Here is a 16,054-nt window from a genome sequence, read left to right on the forward strand (position 1 = left end):
ACCCACCACAGAAATGAGATTCAGCTACAATTCAAGGCCCAGAGTGTCTCCATGACACCAGGCTCTGCATGTTCTCATATGCTGGACCCATCCTCCATCCTCCCCAGTCACTTAAATCCACCTATCTCTAGACAGCTAGTGTCCTCCACCAAATCGGATTCACTGCCATTGATGGCCAGCACCCAGGTGACAAATCACCAAGCACTGGTTAGAACCCAGCCAGATTCCTTCACGCCCATGCCCACCTGGATAACACCAAATATCCTGAACTCAAGTATCCTGGGACAGAAAGTTCTAAGGCACACAGGTGACATGTTTGGTGGGGCACCTATGTGTTACAAGGCTTCAGGAGAGACATGGGCAGTGCCCAGTTCTACAGGACTGGCCCCTCTTAAGTCTCACCTCCCTCCCTGCCTAAGACCGTCAGCCTGGTTACCCCACCCTGGAAGCCATATGCTCTCTAATAGGGACATTAACCCAGAGTGAGGGCACCAAGCCTGCAGCGTTAGGCCAGATCTGTCTCGTGGCACAGGCGACACTGCCACCTGTTGGCCACAGCTAGGAATGCAGCCACGTAGATTTCAAACAGGCTGCAGAAGCCGAAGTCCCAGAAGGCTGACAAGTGACACGACGCACAAAGCTGGGCTCTCGAGACAGGTGCCATTAGCTCTGGGCATGTCAGAGCTATCCCAAATACCAGTTACCCAGCCATTGCCTTCGCTGCCAAACTTTCAAAGTCTATCCGTGTCCCCAATGCCCTTGACCACCACAGTAAGCTCATTTATTCAAGCAACAGATTTTATTGAGTACCTACTAGGTGCCATCATTGTCGTCTTGCAGAATGGTACAGAACTAAGAGGCTGAAACCACTTCTGCTTAGAGAGGATCCACGTGGCTCTCCTTCAAGGAGATGGATAAGCTAAGCTTGTTTTAGCCTAATGGACCTTTGCCCTGGTTCTGTTCTTTAGGGTGCCTGCCAGACCCAGTTCCCATGTGGCACTGCTGCCTTCATGATCTTGCTCCATCTGCCCATCACACATCTTGCTACTTTCCTGGATCGAATGGCTTCCTGGCAAACTGAGGTGGGCGGGGCCCTCACCCCTGCATTGTCAGCTCTCCCCTTCTGACTTCTCCCTCAACCCCCTGCCATGAGGTCAGGGGAGCCCCTCTGAGTGAAGACCCAGTGGTGCTTCACACTGTGGGGCAGTCCCAACTTGGCCCAACCCCTGGCACCTCCCCACAAAGCTCATCTTGCTTTCAAGAAATCTAAGCTCAACCCTGGGGCTCATCCTCAATACTCCACACCCACTTTGTTGCCCCTTTTCAGCCTAATGCCACAGGAATCACCAAACAGCTTGACAAAAACACACAGGCGCGACCACCCCTGGGTTCGTCAGACTACCACAGGCCTCAGGACAGAGGCCCCTGAGAATTCTCTACTTGGGGACACAGGGCCCCAAGGGGCTACAGGGGAGTGAACCAGATGAGGACTCCCCTATGATGTAAGTTGTGGGGAGATGCCAGGGTGTTTATTTCTGGAGCAGAGGTGAGGCGAGCGGGAAAGGACCTCAGGAGTGGACACAGCTGCGCATGAAGTTGACACAGAGGCTCGTGTAGTAAATGGGGTAGTCACGGAGGTGGCTGACGTGTGCAGATGAGACAAAGTCCACGGAGCGCACCGGGACTCGGAGTGCCAGGCGTGCTTCCACCATGCGTTCCACGTCTTTGGCCAGGACCACGTCATCAGCCCTCGAATAGAGGTATAGCTCGGGCCAGCGAGAGGCTGCATCAAGGAGCCTGTCGTAGAAGTGGGTGTGGAAAAGGGCAGTGAGTGGAGCCAACAGGACATGGAACAGGACTGCCACCAGGGCAAAGGCCACCAGGAGCAGCAGGCGCAGCATGGCGGGCCGGTGCTCCAGGACAGCTGCCAGGGCCCGCAGAGCCCCCGCCAGGTTGCTGTTACCAGGGCCGCTGTCAAAGACGGTGCCCACCACGCGCAGCTGGCAGAAGCGCTGATGGGTGTGCAGGAGCTCCAGCACGTATCGGTACAGCATGACGCCGGCGTTGCTGAAGACATGGAAGAGCAGGGGCTCCTTCTCAACCTCATAGTCAAAGAGTAGCTCAAGCAGCTTCTGAGCCAAAACACGAAGTGAAGGGATGCCCAGGGACTCGGAGAAGAAGACCATGTGCCATGGGGCTGTGTATCGGATCACGATGCAGCCCTGAGGAGAGGAGAGAGCCCTGGTCGGTCCTCAGGGATGGGGTGCGCGTGGTGCTACGGTCAGAGGGGCCCAGAAGCTCAGAGCACTCCAGGACCTACCTGCTGCGGCCTGGATGCCACCTCACTACTCAGACATGAAGCCTGCTGGTGTGCAAGGTAGATTCAGAGCCCATCTGTGGGCTAATCACTTCATGCTGGTCAAGCGCCTCACCCTGGGGTGGTATGTGAGATCTGGAGCCCTGAGCATGCTTTGGAAACTTCCAGGCTTGACCAAAGAAGTCTCCTCTCTGTGTCTCCATCTCCTGCCTGACCTTGCACCCTCATCTGCTCAAATCCACTACAAACAAAACCTTGCTAATCAGGTAGACTGTGTTTCAGCAACTTTGCTCTGCATTGATTCCTGCCTCCCAGGCACGAGCAGGTACCCCTGCAAGACCTAGCACCTCAGAAAGCCGGCAGGCCCAGCCTTGACCACCAGAGGCCACTCGTGAGGCAGACTGACTCAGGTCAGTCTGGCCTCTGCCGTCTTCCCACACAGTCCTGAGCAGCTTCTGGGCCAAAGAGTCTTACTCTCTAGCAGCTGCGGTCTGGCACCCAAATCTGGCTGGTTCCAAGGCCTGGGATCACTCTTCCCACTTGCCTGAATTCAAACTCTACTCAAAGATGTTGTTCCTCAAATCCTAAAATCTGAGCCAAACTCGCTACTCGATCCCTCAATACTGGGTCAAGTACACTTCCACTTCTCTGGATGGATCCCCTTCTAGGCCAGCCAGAAAGGGCAGCCAACGCCACGCTACCTCAGTTCTAACCCTCCTCAGGAACCTGTTCAGAGACAGAGGCCCCGATGTGAGGAGAAGCTGAGCAGGGCAGCTGGGGCCAGTCTAGGTTCAGCTCCTGACACCACCAGGATAAAAAGCAATCACCTCATCTTTCTGATGAGGCTGTGTCTCCATCTGTAAAGTGGGGTAACATCCACCCCATAGAGTTACAGTGAAAACAGAATGAAAAAAAAAAAGTATCTCAAGTGTCCAAAATCATACCTGCCCCAAAGTAAACTATTAAATAGAAGTAACCATGAGTGGTGGTAGAACAACCAAAAGATCATACAGGCACACTACTTGCATGGCCACAGTCCTCGGCCCCCAGGCTCTGTCCCTCCTTCTCTCTAGTCTGACATCTGCCGAGTGCCTGCTGGCACTGTGACCCTTACTGAGGCCCTGGTGAGCCCTAGCACCCCCCCCCCCGAGGAGATCCTCCCTGATGCCACCTGATCGCTTAGCTCTGGGAAAGTACACAAATTGCTCTGTTCTGACTCCCCAAGAAAACGTGAAGTCTCCCATCCCCAACCGACCCCCGCCGCACACATTCCCACGTCACCAGCGCACACAAGCTCCATTCCCCCACCTCAAGCCCACATACACACACAGTTCCCACCACTGACTAGCAGTGCCACACGCCACGCCCCCATGAGCACACAGACACAGGCACATACACCATGGCGGGTTCACTCAAATGTTGCCCTGCAAGGACGCCACACACATGTGTGCACACACGCACTCCCCGGGAGCAGAGTTACCTGTGGGTACAGCCAGCAGTTCCTATGGGCGCACTGTGTGGGCACACATGGTGTGCGGCTGTGAGGACACGCACAGCGCTCACCCTGGAATGCCATGCCCAACACCCCTGCAGGCACACACACGAAGCTTCCCTGCATCCACGGTCAGGTTTCTGCTGTGCTAGGCTCTCTCCCTAGAAGTCCCTGTGCCGAGGCCCTGGGTCTCACTGCATGCCAGAGCCCAGTCTCCCCCGGCCCCTGAAGACAGCCCTCACCATCTCACGCTCGATCCCACGTCGCTGAGCCCTGTCGGTCCTCACCTCCCTCTCCTGTATTCTCAGGCCCTTCCTCTCTCCAGGATCTTGCTCTAACCCACTGAGCCTCTTTCCACAGCCTCTGACGGTGCACCACACCCTGCCATGCTCCCTCTCTTGCTAGACAAATGGGACACACAACCCCCTGGACTCCAGTCCCGACAACCACCCTGCTATTACCAAGGTCGCCTGCAACCTCCCGAATGGTCAGCGCCCCGACACCTGTCAGTCTGTCCTGTTCCAACCCTGGGTCATGTACTACTAGAAATACTCTCATAGCTGGGGCTCTTCAATAAGTTGGGACCACGTAAAAGATATTTAAAAGATTTAAAAGAGGTTTAAGGAACAATGTGTATTCTGAGATCAGATCCTTTTGGGACAAAACCGCTATGAAGGCCACTTTGGGAAGTAGCTGTGGAGCTGAATATGGTGGAAACCAGATGAGATGAAAATGCATTAATACGGGAAGACGGAGACCGGGATCCAAGAAGCAGCAGGACAGAAAGCTGTACATTCAGCAGCTCTCACTCAGGTAAAGCGAAGGCGGGGGAGGGGACCTCCGAAAGGAGGCAGTGCACCAAAGTGCACATGCGGCAGGGGTGGGAGCAGGTGTTTTCATCTTCTAATACCAGAAGTTTAGGGTTGGAAAAAAAATCTCCACACCCATCCTGATCCCAACCAGAGTGACCGTCACAGCCCTGCCGCCCAACCTCCTTGCCTTCCTGGGAAGACTCTCCCTAACATCTTTCCTTGCTCCCTCTCCAGCATTTCAAAGATGCTTTCTGGGGATTCAGATGTTCTCTCAGTTTTCCTTCCATCTCTGGCCACTCCGCCTTCCTCCCAGGCTCCTCTTCATCTTCCCTCCTCACGCCCAGACTCCTCAGAGCTCTGTGCCAGGCCCTCTCCTCCATGCCCACCTCCACGCTGCCTGGGGAGCCTCATCCACCCAAGGAGCTTCTCTTCCAGCACCTTGCCTCAAACACACGCCCCCACTAGAACTGCAATCAGCACCCTGGACCCCTCCAGTCCGTGCCCTCGCCCAGCTCTCACTAGTCACCCGTTTACCTCCTAACAAGCGCCCAGCTCCACAGACTCCCCTGCCCGGCACCACCAGCCCCAGTCCTGGCCACGGCAACAAACTCACTCCCTAGGCCCCTCCTCCTCACCCTTCTCATCCTTGAAAACTCTTCAGGGGGGGATTTGGAAAGCACAAAGGTAAATTCACACCCCTTCTTGGATCCCCCAAGCCCCATGTCTTGCCACTGGCCCTTTCTTTCATTCTGTTCTAGCCACACTCACCTATTCCTCTGCCTGCCCGCAAGCAAGTCTAGGCCAGCAAGTGGAATTCAGACGTAGCTGAAATACTTGCAGAGTAAAGCAATCTAGAAAAGGCTGTGCCAGAGAAGCAGCCTTGGTGGCTGCAGGGAGGCTTGCCCCAACCCTCTCCCATCCAGGGCCCCCCATGTCTCAGGCGCAGTGGAGAGGTGGGTCAGTGGAGAGAGGCTGAGGCGGGGCCGCAGCCGGCCTTCCTCCCAGGTGACCGCCCCTCCTCAGTGGAAGCCCTCCAGTTAGCAGCTGGCACGACCTGCACTGCTATCTCTCCCTGCTTCGGGAGCCGTGGGCACAGGAGGGCAGGGCAGGCCCAGGCCAGAGGGCAAAGAAGTGAGAGGGGTTTCCAAGATCCAAACAGGCCCATCCAAGGCTCTCTCCAATCACCACAACCTCTACATCCAAGTCTTGATATAGCCTAAGAAGAAGTAGGAAAACCTCAAGTCTACACCTCTTTTCCAAGAGAATCTATTCTGGGAATGTGAAAAGTGCCATGGTCAACCCCAAGACAGACTAATCTGGCAGGAAAGGAGGAAGCTCCGAGAGCACAGACTGGGCCAGCACACCCAGCCCAGGCTCCTGCTGCCCACAGAGGCTGCACCCCAACAGCAGGCTTGCAGTCAGAGCTTACTGCACAGATGGGAGCACATCAGGGACAGGCGACATGTCCTCTGTGGGTTTGAGAAGCAAGAGAGGGGAGACCAGTCGTGAGGGGAAGGGGGCAGACCAGGCCACACAGCTGGCTGCATACGGGGGACACCCCGGCCAAAGTCCCCATGCCCCATCATCTTCCTCACAGGCCATTCCTGGTGCCATGCCCATGCCTGCCACACTGGCAGTCAGCCTTCACTGCAGGCCAGAGAAGGGTGACCACGGCTCCAAGTCCCCTCCGGAGCGGCCACCGGAGGAAGGGCCCCCAGGGCACTGCAGTACTCACCCTTTTGTGGTAGATGGCACTGTACTTGGCAAGGTTCTTGTCCGAACAGCCACCCCAGCCCAAGAGAATCACCAAAGGCAGGCGGGCCCCTGCTTCCTTCCCATCGTGGTTGGGGCTGTTCTCTGAAACACAGACAAGGTGGGGTTCTCAGAACTGGAGTGGGGATGCGGAACAGGGTGCTGACCGATCCAGAATCAGCACCACTGTGGCTGCAACCAGGGCCGCCCTGGGTCCAACCCAGGCCCTGTGCCTCAGGGTCCCGCAGGGCTTCTTCTGGCTCTATGGTAAAACAGAACTGAAGAGTTGTAACAGAGAGCAAAAGCTTCACAAAGCCAGTCACTTGACTGGTCCTTGACAGAATAAGTCCCTGTTCTCCTATCGGGAGCACAGGCTGGAAGGTCTTAAGCAGAGAAATGGGTAGGAAAGTTTAAGCTGGAGAGTGGAGCTGGCTGATTCCAAGGCCCCAGACCAATCACCCACCCCATTCTGCCAGAAAATCAGTAAAGACCGGTATTTACTGAGATTTAATCCTCGTTGTAACAATAGAAGAAACCGCCGCAGGAAGTGTAGAGCTGGAAACCTGAGCCCTCTGCCAGCTCCGGATGCTAGATCCCTCCTGTGCCGCCAGCCTGTCGGCAGCCACAAGCCAGTTCTCCTGTCAGCCAGAAGCCGGTCTCCTCTCAGTCTCCTTTCGGGAGCTACTGAGGCTGTACTGAGGCTCGACCATCGCCTCCTGCAGGGCAGCTTCGGGAGACCCGCAGCTCTGCCAGGCTCCTCACACCCCCCTGCCATGCCAGCAAGCCCATCCCCCCCCCAGGGGCTGTCTGCAGCAGCTAGTTACCTGCCCTCCTGAAAGGCCAGGCCGGCCTGCACCCTTCCAAGGATCAAGTCACTTGACTGTGCTTAGCTGCCACCCTGAGATTTATGGATGCTGGTGGTGACCTGGCAACAGTAAATTTCAAGGCTAGTTAAGAGGATGGTAAATATAAATCACTAACCTTTGGACAAAAGGAAGACAACAATTTCCTGCGGAAATTAACATGATTGAGAAGTTCATAACGTCCCTGCTCTCCAGCAGCGGGGACTCCGGCCTTTCGAGATTAACTGCCCGCACCCGTGGGATCCCGGGCTGGGGTACAACTCAGCCTAGAGCAGCAGCCAGCACATAGTCCCTGGCCCCCACAGCCCCCCAGGCTCCCCTGAGGCTGGGCCTGGCCTCTGACGAGGAAGATGATTGCAGGCTATAACTCAGGCAGCTCCAAACATCCTCCTCCATCTCTCAGCCTGGTGTCTTCTCCCTGCCCACTGCCAGGGGAGCTCTTTTGCGCCCACTCTTCTGACAGAAAGGCCACAACTGAGTTTACCAGGGCCCAGCCTGTCCTCACCGCGGTAACTACAAGGCTATGGCAGCCTTACGGCAGGTCATCAACAGCGACCATTAGAGCTCAGGTTGAGCTGGCTTTCTAGCACCTGCTCTGAGGAGACGTCTGTGCAGCTGTCTGAACCCAGACTCCTCTCCCACAGCCTGGCGGGCGAGGAGGGGATCCTCTGTAACATGTCAGTACCAGGAAGGGGCTTTGGGCCTGATTGCAAATACAGAGAAGGCAGCCATGGGAGGTCATCTTGCTGGCAGCCACCCACAGTCAGGCCAGCCCCATCCATCAGCGGCCCAACCATGCATCTCCAGGAGAGGAGCTCTGCCCTCTGACAGCTCTGCCCTCTGACCTATCCTCTCCTTCGCCACAGATTTCACTGGCACCTTTCACCCACTCGCAGAAGCCCAAGCTTTTCAGTGCCCCTTAGAAGGGGGTGGAGGGAGGCCCAGTCCAGCCAGACACTCAACACTTCCCCCCTAAGCCACCAGGTGCTCTTCTACACACATCTATCCAAGGTATCTCCCACTCCGCTCAGTGCCCACCCTCAGTGCCCACAATAACTCCGAGTCTGCCGTGACCGCCTCCCTGGAGCCACCGTGCCCCGCTGATTCCATGCATGATACTATAAACAGAGAAGTCCACGGCACCCAGCAACATGGCAACAGTGATCAGCCTGCAGGGGGTGAGGGCGTTTGCAGGGCAGCGGGGATGGAGAAGTTCCAGGAGGCCTGAGCCACAGCGAGCTGAGCCAGTCGGGGAGGAGTTAGGAGCCTGGGTGAAGGGCAGCAGTGCTCAGGAGAGCTGCCGAGGGCGGAATGCCCAATCCCACAGCACCTCCGTGCTCAGGAGTCAGCATTTTATTCTGTAGCAGTGAAGAAGGAATGAAAATTCTGGAACTGGGGGATGACATGGTATAATCTGGACTGACTGACGGACTGCACCATCATTTGCTTACTGCCTGCGCCCCCCCCCCCCCTTAGCCAGCAGGCTCTGTGAAGACAGGAACCAGGTCTGTCGTGTTCAGCACCACATCCAGGGCCCGGCACCACAGCGGCCCCGTGGAGACACTCAGTAAAAATGTGCTGAATGAATGAACACATGGCTGCAAAGTGAAGCATGGACTCGAGAAGAGAAGAAAGACCTGGGTTCTTCTTGCTCCCCATTGCCCTTTCCAGAGTAATAAAAGTAATTGCTGTGGCTGTTGTTATTTATTGCCACATCCGGATCACCATTCCTCCGCCCTCTTGTAAAAGCCCCTGTTTCTTTTATGCTCATTTCACCATCCCAGTCAACCCTGACGCCTCCTCAGGCTGCTGACATCTCCAGGCCTCTGGCCACTGCCCCTCAGGCACTGAAGATTCACTGGTTCAGTGTCCCACACACACTCTAAGACAGCAGAACCCCAGGGAAGCCAGCAAATCCACCTTGTCCTGAATCACAAACCTCCGAATTTCACATTCCTCTTTCCCATCCCCAAGAAAACCAGAACAAACACAGCAAAGAATCACATGTCAGGCACCATTCTAAGCTCTTTCTACATCCGTTCATTTCACTCCAACTCACCGCATGGGTCAATACCCCTGTGCTGGTCTGTCACAGCACCCACAACCATGATGCCACTATATCTGTCACACCCCACTGACAGCCCTGAGCACGGGTAGGAGGCTACTGGAACCTGCAAGGCAAGGAGTGGCAGAGGCCTGAGCCAGAGCAGCGGGAGACAGGCAGGTGGGGGAGAGGAATGACAGAGTTGAGGGGCACAGTTCTGGAACATGTATCAAGTCTCAAAAATATGCAATCTCTGACGTGACTCTACTTCTAAGAAAGAAAAGTGTTTCCTCATGTGGAAATATTCAACAATACATGAAGCAAAACAGACATAAATGTAAGAGCTAAAATGATAAATATCTTAGAGGAAAACAGAAAGTAAATCTTTGTGACTCTGGATTAGGCAATGATTTCACAGACTTGACCATAAGTATAAGGAACGAAAGGGAAAAGAAATAGATAAACTGGGACTTCATCAAAAACTTAAAACGCAAAGACCATGGTGAAAAAACAACCCACAGAATAGGAGAAAATATTTGCAAATCTGGTAAGGGGCTTGTATCCAGGATATGTATATTTTTAACTTTTTTTTTTTTAATGATTTTACTTTTACATAGACAAACTGGGAAATAGGCTAGAGGTATGGGGGTGAGAGGATTCACCAGAGACAGAGTGGGGAACAGAACAGGCAGATCAACGAAATACACTGCTGAGGGGAGCAGTGAGTGAGACAGGTGAGGTCTGCTGTGCCAATGTGGGTCAGCTCACTGGGTGGGGATCAAACTCATGCTGCAGTGGCTACAGATAGTGTCATAGTGCTGAGCCTAATAACTCCTTGCAACCAGGGAGGACCTACTTTTAACTTTTGCGTCAGCAGGGGTTTTAACACTTAATGATGAAAAGTCAATCCAATTTGTATATGGGCAAAGGGTCTGAACAGACATTTCTCCAAAGAAGATCTGTGACTGGCCAGAAAGAACATGTGAAGATGTTCAGTCATTAGGGAGATGTGAATCGAAGCCACAACGAGATACCACATCATACCTGCCAGGATGGTTCTAACTAGGAAGTCGGCAGTAGCAACTGTTGGGGAGGGATGTGGAGAAACGGACCCATATACCCTGCTGGCGAGAATGCAAAAAGGCACAGCCACTTCGATAACTGTCTGAAATTCCTCAGGAAAATTCAACAGCGAGGCCCCAGTCCTCGGTACCCACCCAAGACAGGGAAAGTCGCATGTCCACACAAAGCCTGTACACGAATGCTCAGAGCAGCGTCGCTCACAATAGCAAATGGCGGAACCAATCGACTGTAAGTGGATGAGCAAAATGAGTTGTGTGTCCACAGGGCAACACACCACTTAGTCATAAAGGGAACGAAGAATTGACACTCGTCACCACATGGATGAACCCTGAAAACATGCTAAATGAAAGACGCCAGCCCCAAAAGCTCCCCGTTGTATGACTCCATTTCTATGGTATGTTCAGACTAAACAAATCCACAGGGCAGAAAGTAGTTAGTGGCTGCCAGAGCTGGACAGAGGGGGCAGCGGGCAGTGATCACGGAATGTACAAGATTTCTTTTGCTGCTGATGAAAATGTTCTGGAATTAGACAGTGGTTGGTGATGGTTACACAGTTCTGTGAATATCCTAAAAACCAATGACTTGCACATTTTAAAAAGGTGAATTTTATGATATGTGACTTATATCTCAGTCATGCTATTATTTTTAAAAATGAACAGTAACACATCAAGTGAAAAAGCAAGTTGAGCAGCATTATGTACATATACAAGCACGCATATATTCATGCATAGAAAAAACATCAAATATTAATAGCAATTATTTCTGGGATTAGAGGCAATTTCTTTTTCATGATTCTTAACCCATTTTCTAAAATCAGTATGTATCACTTATGCTATGAGAGCTAAAAGGATATTTTAAAGGGGGGAGGAAGGGAGCCCAGCAGAGCCAAAACCAGTTGAAAAATCAAGGCAGTCAGGTGTGCAGAGAAGCCCCTCGGCCAGGCAGGTGTATTCAACCCTGACACCTCTTAAGCACCCCACAAAACAATTTAATCTCACATGTCCCTTGTCCTCTAGAAATTTCTCAACAAAACAACATGGACATCAATAATACAAGCATTACAGATATATATTATACAACTGCTCAACTCATAAAACTGAAGCCCAGATTGCATCTATCCCAGGGCACATGGGAAGACAAAGGAAAGGCTGAGAAGGCTCCGCAGAGGATAAGTCTCTAAGCCGGAACCAAGACACCAAGAGCCTAGGCTTCTCTTTTAAGATGCAGAGGACAGAAGGAACACCAATCTCCTCTTGTCCCTAATAATACCTTGTGTGTGGTCTCACAGTAACTATCTTTAAACAAAATTAATTTAAATCTACTTTTCTGTTCGTTTTACTTTTTGGAATAACTGCCCTGGAGGGTAGCACAGTATCTAAAAGTAGCTGGGTCTGAACCATCAAGGAAGCACACACTGCATAAGAAAAGTCCAGACTGGATGAAACCGTATCTGGTCCAAACCTCTGGCTCCCACTAATAACTATGAAGTACGCCTTGAGCAAGTCCTCTATGCTTTAATTTCCTTGTCTGTGAAATGGGGCTAATAACACGAAGGGTCAAATGAGATAATGACTATAGAGGGCTTAGCAAGCAAGGCACCTGGTAGAAAGTTCAATAAATCAAAGTTACTATTATTACTTCACGAGGAATGTGTGCTCGCTGTAGAAAAGGAGAAAATGCATATCTAGTAAAACAGGAATTATACTGTTTTGTAATCTGCTTTCTTCCAGTTAGCAATATACAGTGACCATCTCTGCTGTCAGCTTATGCATGTCTATGCCGTTCTTTTAGTGGCTGCAAAGCAGATACAGAATAGTTCATAATTTATGGTGACCAGTCGCCCATTACTCAACATGATACTGTTTCCAATTTTTTGCTGTTATAAAAATAGGTTAATGGACACCTCTTTCTTTGTACATTCCTTAATTGTTTCCTAGAAATGGAACCACGCCCAGGTAGCGCTTCCCAAGCAGCTGGTCTGTGTAGGTACAATTTTTGGAGGGAGGCTCCTGAGATGAAATCTGGGACAACGGGGGGGGGGGGAGGGGACAGGGGGGGGCCTCCCCTCTAAGCTGCCCCTGCTCAGCTCAGGGTGGTTGTGAGAGGTGGTGCTGGGACACCTTGAAGAGTGTGGTGAACAGAAACCTCGGAGTAAGGGAGCACAAAGCATCCGTGGCGTCTGAACCTCAAATCCAGGGCCTAGTACAGCACCCAGTAGAGAGCAGACAAACTAGAGAGGAATTTTATTAATATGTGACGAGAAGAGGTAGTGATTAAAATGAAGGAAAACACCTCTTGTTTAAGAAAAAAAGAAAAGCCCCTTTGGGGCCCCCACAGACAAGATGAGACCAAATACCAACTCACCTGAGGGTGAGGCCTCTCTGGAGGAGGGCCCTTGGGGTTCCCATTCCCTGCTCTGGAAGCAGCCACAGCCTCCTGCCCCCTCCAGCCATGCTCCCTCCTTCCTTTCCAGCCCCACAGGCTCTTTCGGCTGCCGTCCCAGCTGCCCGTCAGCCCTCCAGAAGCCCTAGGCCCAGCTTGGGCCACTCTTCTCCAGGAGGCCACACCAACTACTGGGGTGCACCATGGTGGTCCACACCACTCCAGACTGTTCCCTGGGTGCCAGAGAAAGCCTCCAGAGGGTTTAGACAAGTCTACATGTCTTTGAACCCTACCAATGCTTAACAGAAGAGTAGGCTCACAATAAACCTGTCACTTCCCTACTCTGTGACCCCCCAAAAGGTCTTTTTCTGTACAATAAACCTGTCACTTCCCTACTCTGTGACCCCCCAAAAGGTCTTTTTCTGTACAATAAACCTGTCACTTCCCTACTCTGTGACCCCCCAAAAGGTCTTTTTTCTGTACAAGAGTGAGCCCCTATTTCATTCCCATTAATTCCAGAAATCAGTTACTTTTGGAAATGCTTCCTGAACGCAAGAGCTGCATGGTGCCTTTAAGAAGGCCGCCTAGGGCTCTGGTGCAGGACTTGGCTGACCATTCTCTGGCTGGGAGGAGGGGTGGCTCTGGCTTGGGTCCCAGACCAGACTCCATTCCATACTCTTGGCACCTCATCCTTTCCGGCCCCAGTAACAGTGACCCAAAGTGTGACAGCATGACAATGAAAGGGATCCCTGCTATGCAAACCCTAAGAACAGAACCTCCCTAGGAGATGAGCTGGAAGCTAGTATCAGAAGCGGAAGGATCACTGGTCAGGGAAGCAGAGTGGATAGGATGGGAAGCGGGAGATTTGGGGTCAAGGGACTGGCTTCAGCAAAAGACCAGGCAGCCACAGATTCTGGCTGGTAGAATCCCCGCAGAAGGATTCTGAGCTGCCCCACTCAGGCTCTAAATGACCCAAGATGTGCAGCTGCCTCATAACTAATGTACCAGCAGCTGCTGCTCCCCTCTCTGTCAACTCGTGCAGTGCAAACATGGGGGAAAGTATTTCCAGAAACCATATGAGTGTCCTACACACCTCTCCACCACTAAAGTTATTGCAAAAAAGACAATCTCTGGGGTCCCCCAAAGTCTGCCACTCTGGGAAACCATGCCATCCTGGAGAGGAGCTCTCTGCCAATAAAAAGCAAATAAAAAAAAAAAAAAAGCAAATGGATTCAGGGGCTCACAGTGCCACTATGACTTCTAGCAGCCCTCCAACCTCCAAATCAGGTCTGGGGTATGCACGTTCAGAGGGAAAGTCATAGTGAACTAAACTTTGTCCGGAAGAGCAATCAGGAAGAGGTTATTAGAACAACCTCAGAGAAAGAACAGCTGAAGTTCCTGCAAGTTTTTCCCCCCGGAGAGGAGAGAATTGAGGAAGGCAGGAAGCTGTCCTCTTGAGGAGCAGGGAAATTACCTTGCTCTGTGCTGCACTCACCATGACCCTCCAGGCCCTGCATTGCCACATCATCGCCTAGGAACCCTCACCCTTCTCCTACCCCATCCCCAAACCACAGCTCCTTGAAGGAAGCCGGTACAGTCTGTGTGTGAGTCACTGGCACCATCAACTAAACCACAGCCAGGATGCAGCCAATGCTGAATTGAAAGCAGCAATGTAAGGAAGGTCTATTGCAGCTCAAGGAAAGGAAGTACTTTCAAACAATCCCAATCACCTCCAGCAGGCCAGGATGCTTGGGAAGCATCCGGTCTGGGAAGGGTTAGCCAGCCACAGAATGGATAAAATGGCCCCCTGAGATTTCTCAATACTAGGTTCAGGCCTCCAAAAGAAGTAAGGGGGACCGCAAGCAGGCAGAGTCCCTGTTCCATGCTACGCACACACCTCCAGTCACTATCTTGTAACCCTCACAGTCCGGCGAGGTGTGCACTCTTATTACTCTCATTTTATAGTGGAGGAACCTGAGGCTCAGGGAGGTTCAGTAATTGCCACAGCCACTGAGCCAGTAAAAGGCAGAGCTAAAATGTAAACCAGGCTGCCCACCTGGGCTGAGGGGGCTCATCTGCCTCCTGGACATGCTGCCAGCCTTTGCAGCTGAAGGCTCTCTAAGACCGATAATATCAACTGGCCTCATCTCCCCTGATGCCAAAAACTTTTCCAAAATATTTTTATATCTATAAGCCCAAAAGCCCTAAGCTGAGAGATCCAACTCTAGGAAAATATGCTGACCTAGAGCCACCTGGTCTGTGGGCAACTAGGGGCTGCCCTCCCCTCCTAGACCCCAAGCAAGGAACACAAGATGTTATTGGAAGGACCTGGGCAGGCTCTCCTGATGAAGGCACATCTGAGCAATATGTTTTTCAAGTGAAGGAGCCAAATGGAGCAGTGTGGGACAGCAGAGAAAGAGAGGCATTCCAGACAGAGGCAAAAGCAGAGAAAATGTATGGAGGATAACAACCCATTTGGGATTGTCAGAGCATCAAGTTCAAACTGCACGGTGGAGGGTCATAGGGATCAAAGAGAGAAGCAGCGGCTGCTAAATGATGAAGGTCTCTGAATGCCATGCTCAGGAATCTAGGCTTGATTTATCCTGAGAGCAAAGGGGAACCACTGAAGGGTTTTATGCAGAGCAGTGATAAAAGTTAACCCTTTTGCATTAGGAAGAGTGCTGAGCAGTGAAACTGGAGTAGAGGGCCCCGCTGGGCTCAGGTTGCAATGTAGTGTACATACTTCATGGTTCCTCTACGTCATTCCCAACAGGCACCAAACTTTCCATTCTTTGGGCCCACAAAACCACTCACACCCAGGCCCGCTCTACAGACTACTAATTTGGCAGGGCCTCCACACACCTTTCTTTAATGACACGTCTATGGGGAGGAAACTAATGCAGATCTGAACTCATTCCACACCGGGCACCACGGGAAGGCTTAACAAATAATCTCAGAGGAGCAGCCAACAGCCCTTCCAAGGAGATTACTATTGGTATCCCCATTCTGCAGACGAGGAAAAGGAAAGGGCCGGTGGCTTGCCAAAGGTAATCCAACTACTTCAGAGAGGGGTCAGAATTCGAAACAAGTTCTACCTGACGCCAGAGTCTGCTCTATCACAGGGCCAGTGAGAGTAGGGCGTACAGGGCTTCTGCGAGGACCACAGGGAGAACAGTGGGTAGGAAATAACAGCGGGCCCCCCGAGCCATACCTAGCCACACAACTGCCGGACAGAGGCTGAAGTGGGCTGCCGGGGCCCAAACAAAGGAACCTGCAGGCGCCCAGCCCTCGGGAGCTTTCGCCGGCGAC

The 16,054-nt window shown here is 52.3% G+C and overlaps 1 protein-coding gene across 3 annotated transcripts in view; it reads right to left on the reverse strand.

Moving 5' to 3' along the window:
* Positions 1-784: 784 nt before the first annotated feature.
* TMEM53 (transmembrane protein 53) overlaps positions 785-16,054 on the reverse strand; it is a 15,761-nt gene continuing 491 nt past the window's right edge. Inside the window, exons 1-3 of one of the 3 annotated variants that reach the window (XM_012722249.1) lie at positions 15,957-15,978; positions 6,357-6,478; positions 785-2,222 (exon numbers count right to left, since the gene is read on the reverse strand). In XM_012722249.1, coding sequence (XP_012577703.1) covers positions 1,569-2,186 — 618 coding nt within the window. In that variant the 5' untranslated portion in view covers positions 2,187-2,222; positions 6,357-6,478; positions 15,957-15,978 and the 3' untranslated portion in view covers positions 785-1,568. Of the gene's footprint in view, positions 2,223-6,356; positions 6,479-15,956; positions 15,979-16,054 lie in introns of those variants that run through there. The other 2 variants (XM_004679469.2, XM_012722248.1) reach the window with 2 other exon arrangements.

This window comes from Condylura cristata, unplaced genomic scaffold (genome assembly GCF_000260355.1).
Source record: "Condylura cristata isolate star-nosed mole 26May11 unplaced genomic scaffold, ConCri1.0 scaffold00008, whole genome shotgun sequence".
Classification (NCBI taxonomy): domain Eukaryota; kingdom Metazoa; phylum Chordata; class Mammalia; order Eulipotyphla; family Talpidae; genus Condylura; species Condylura cristata.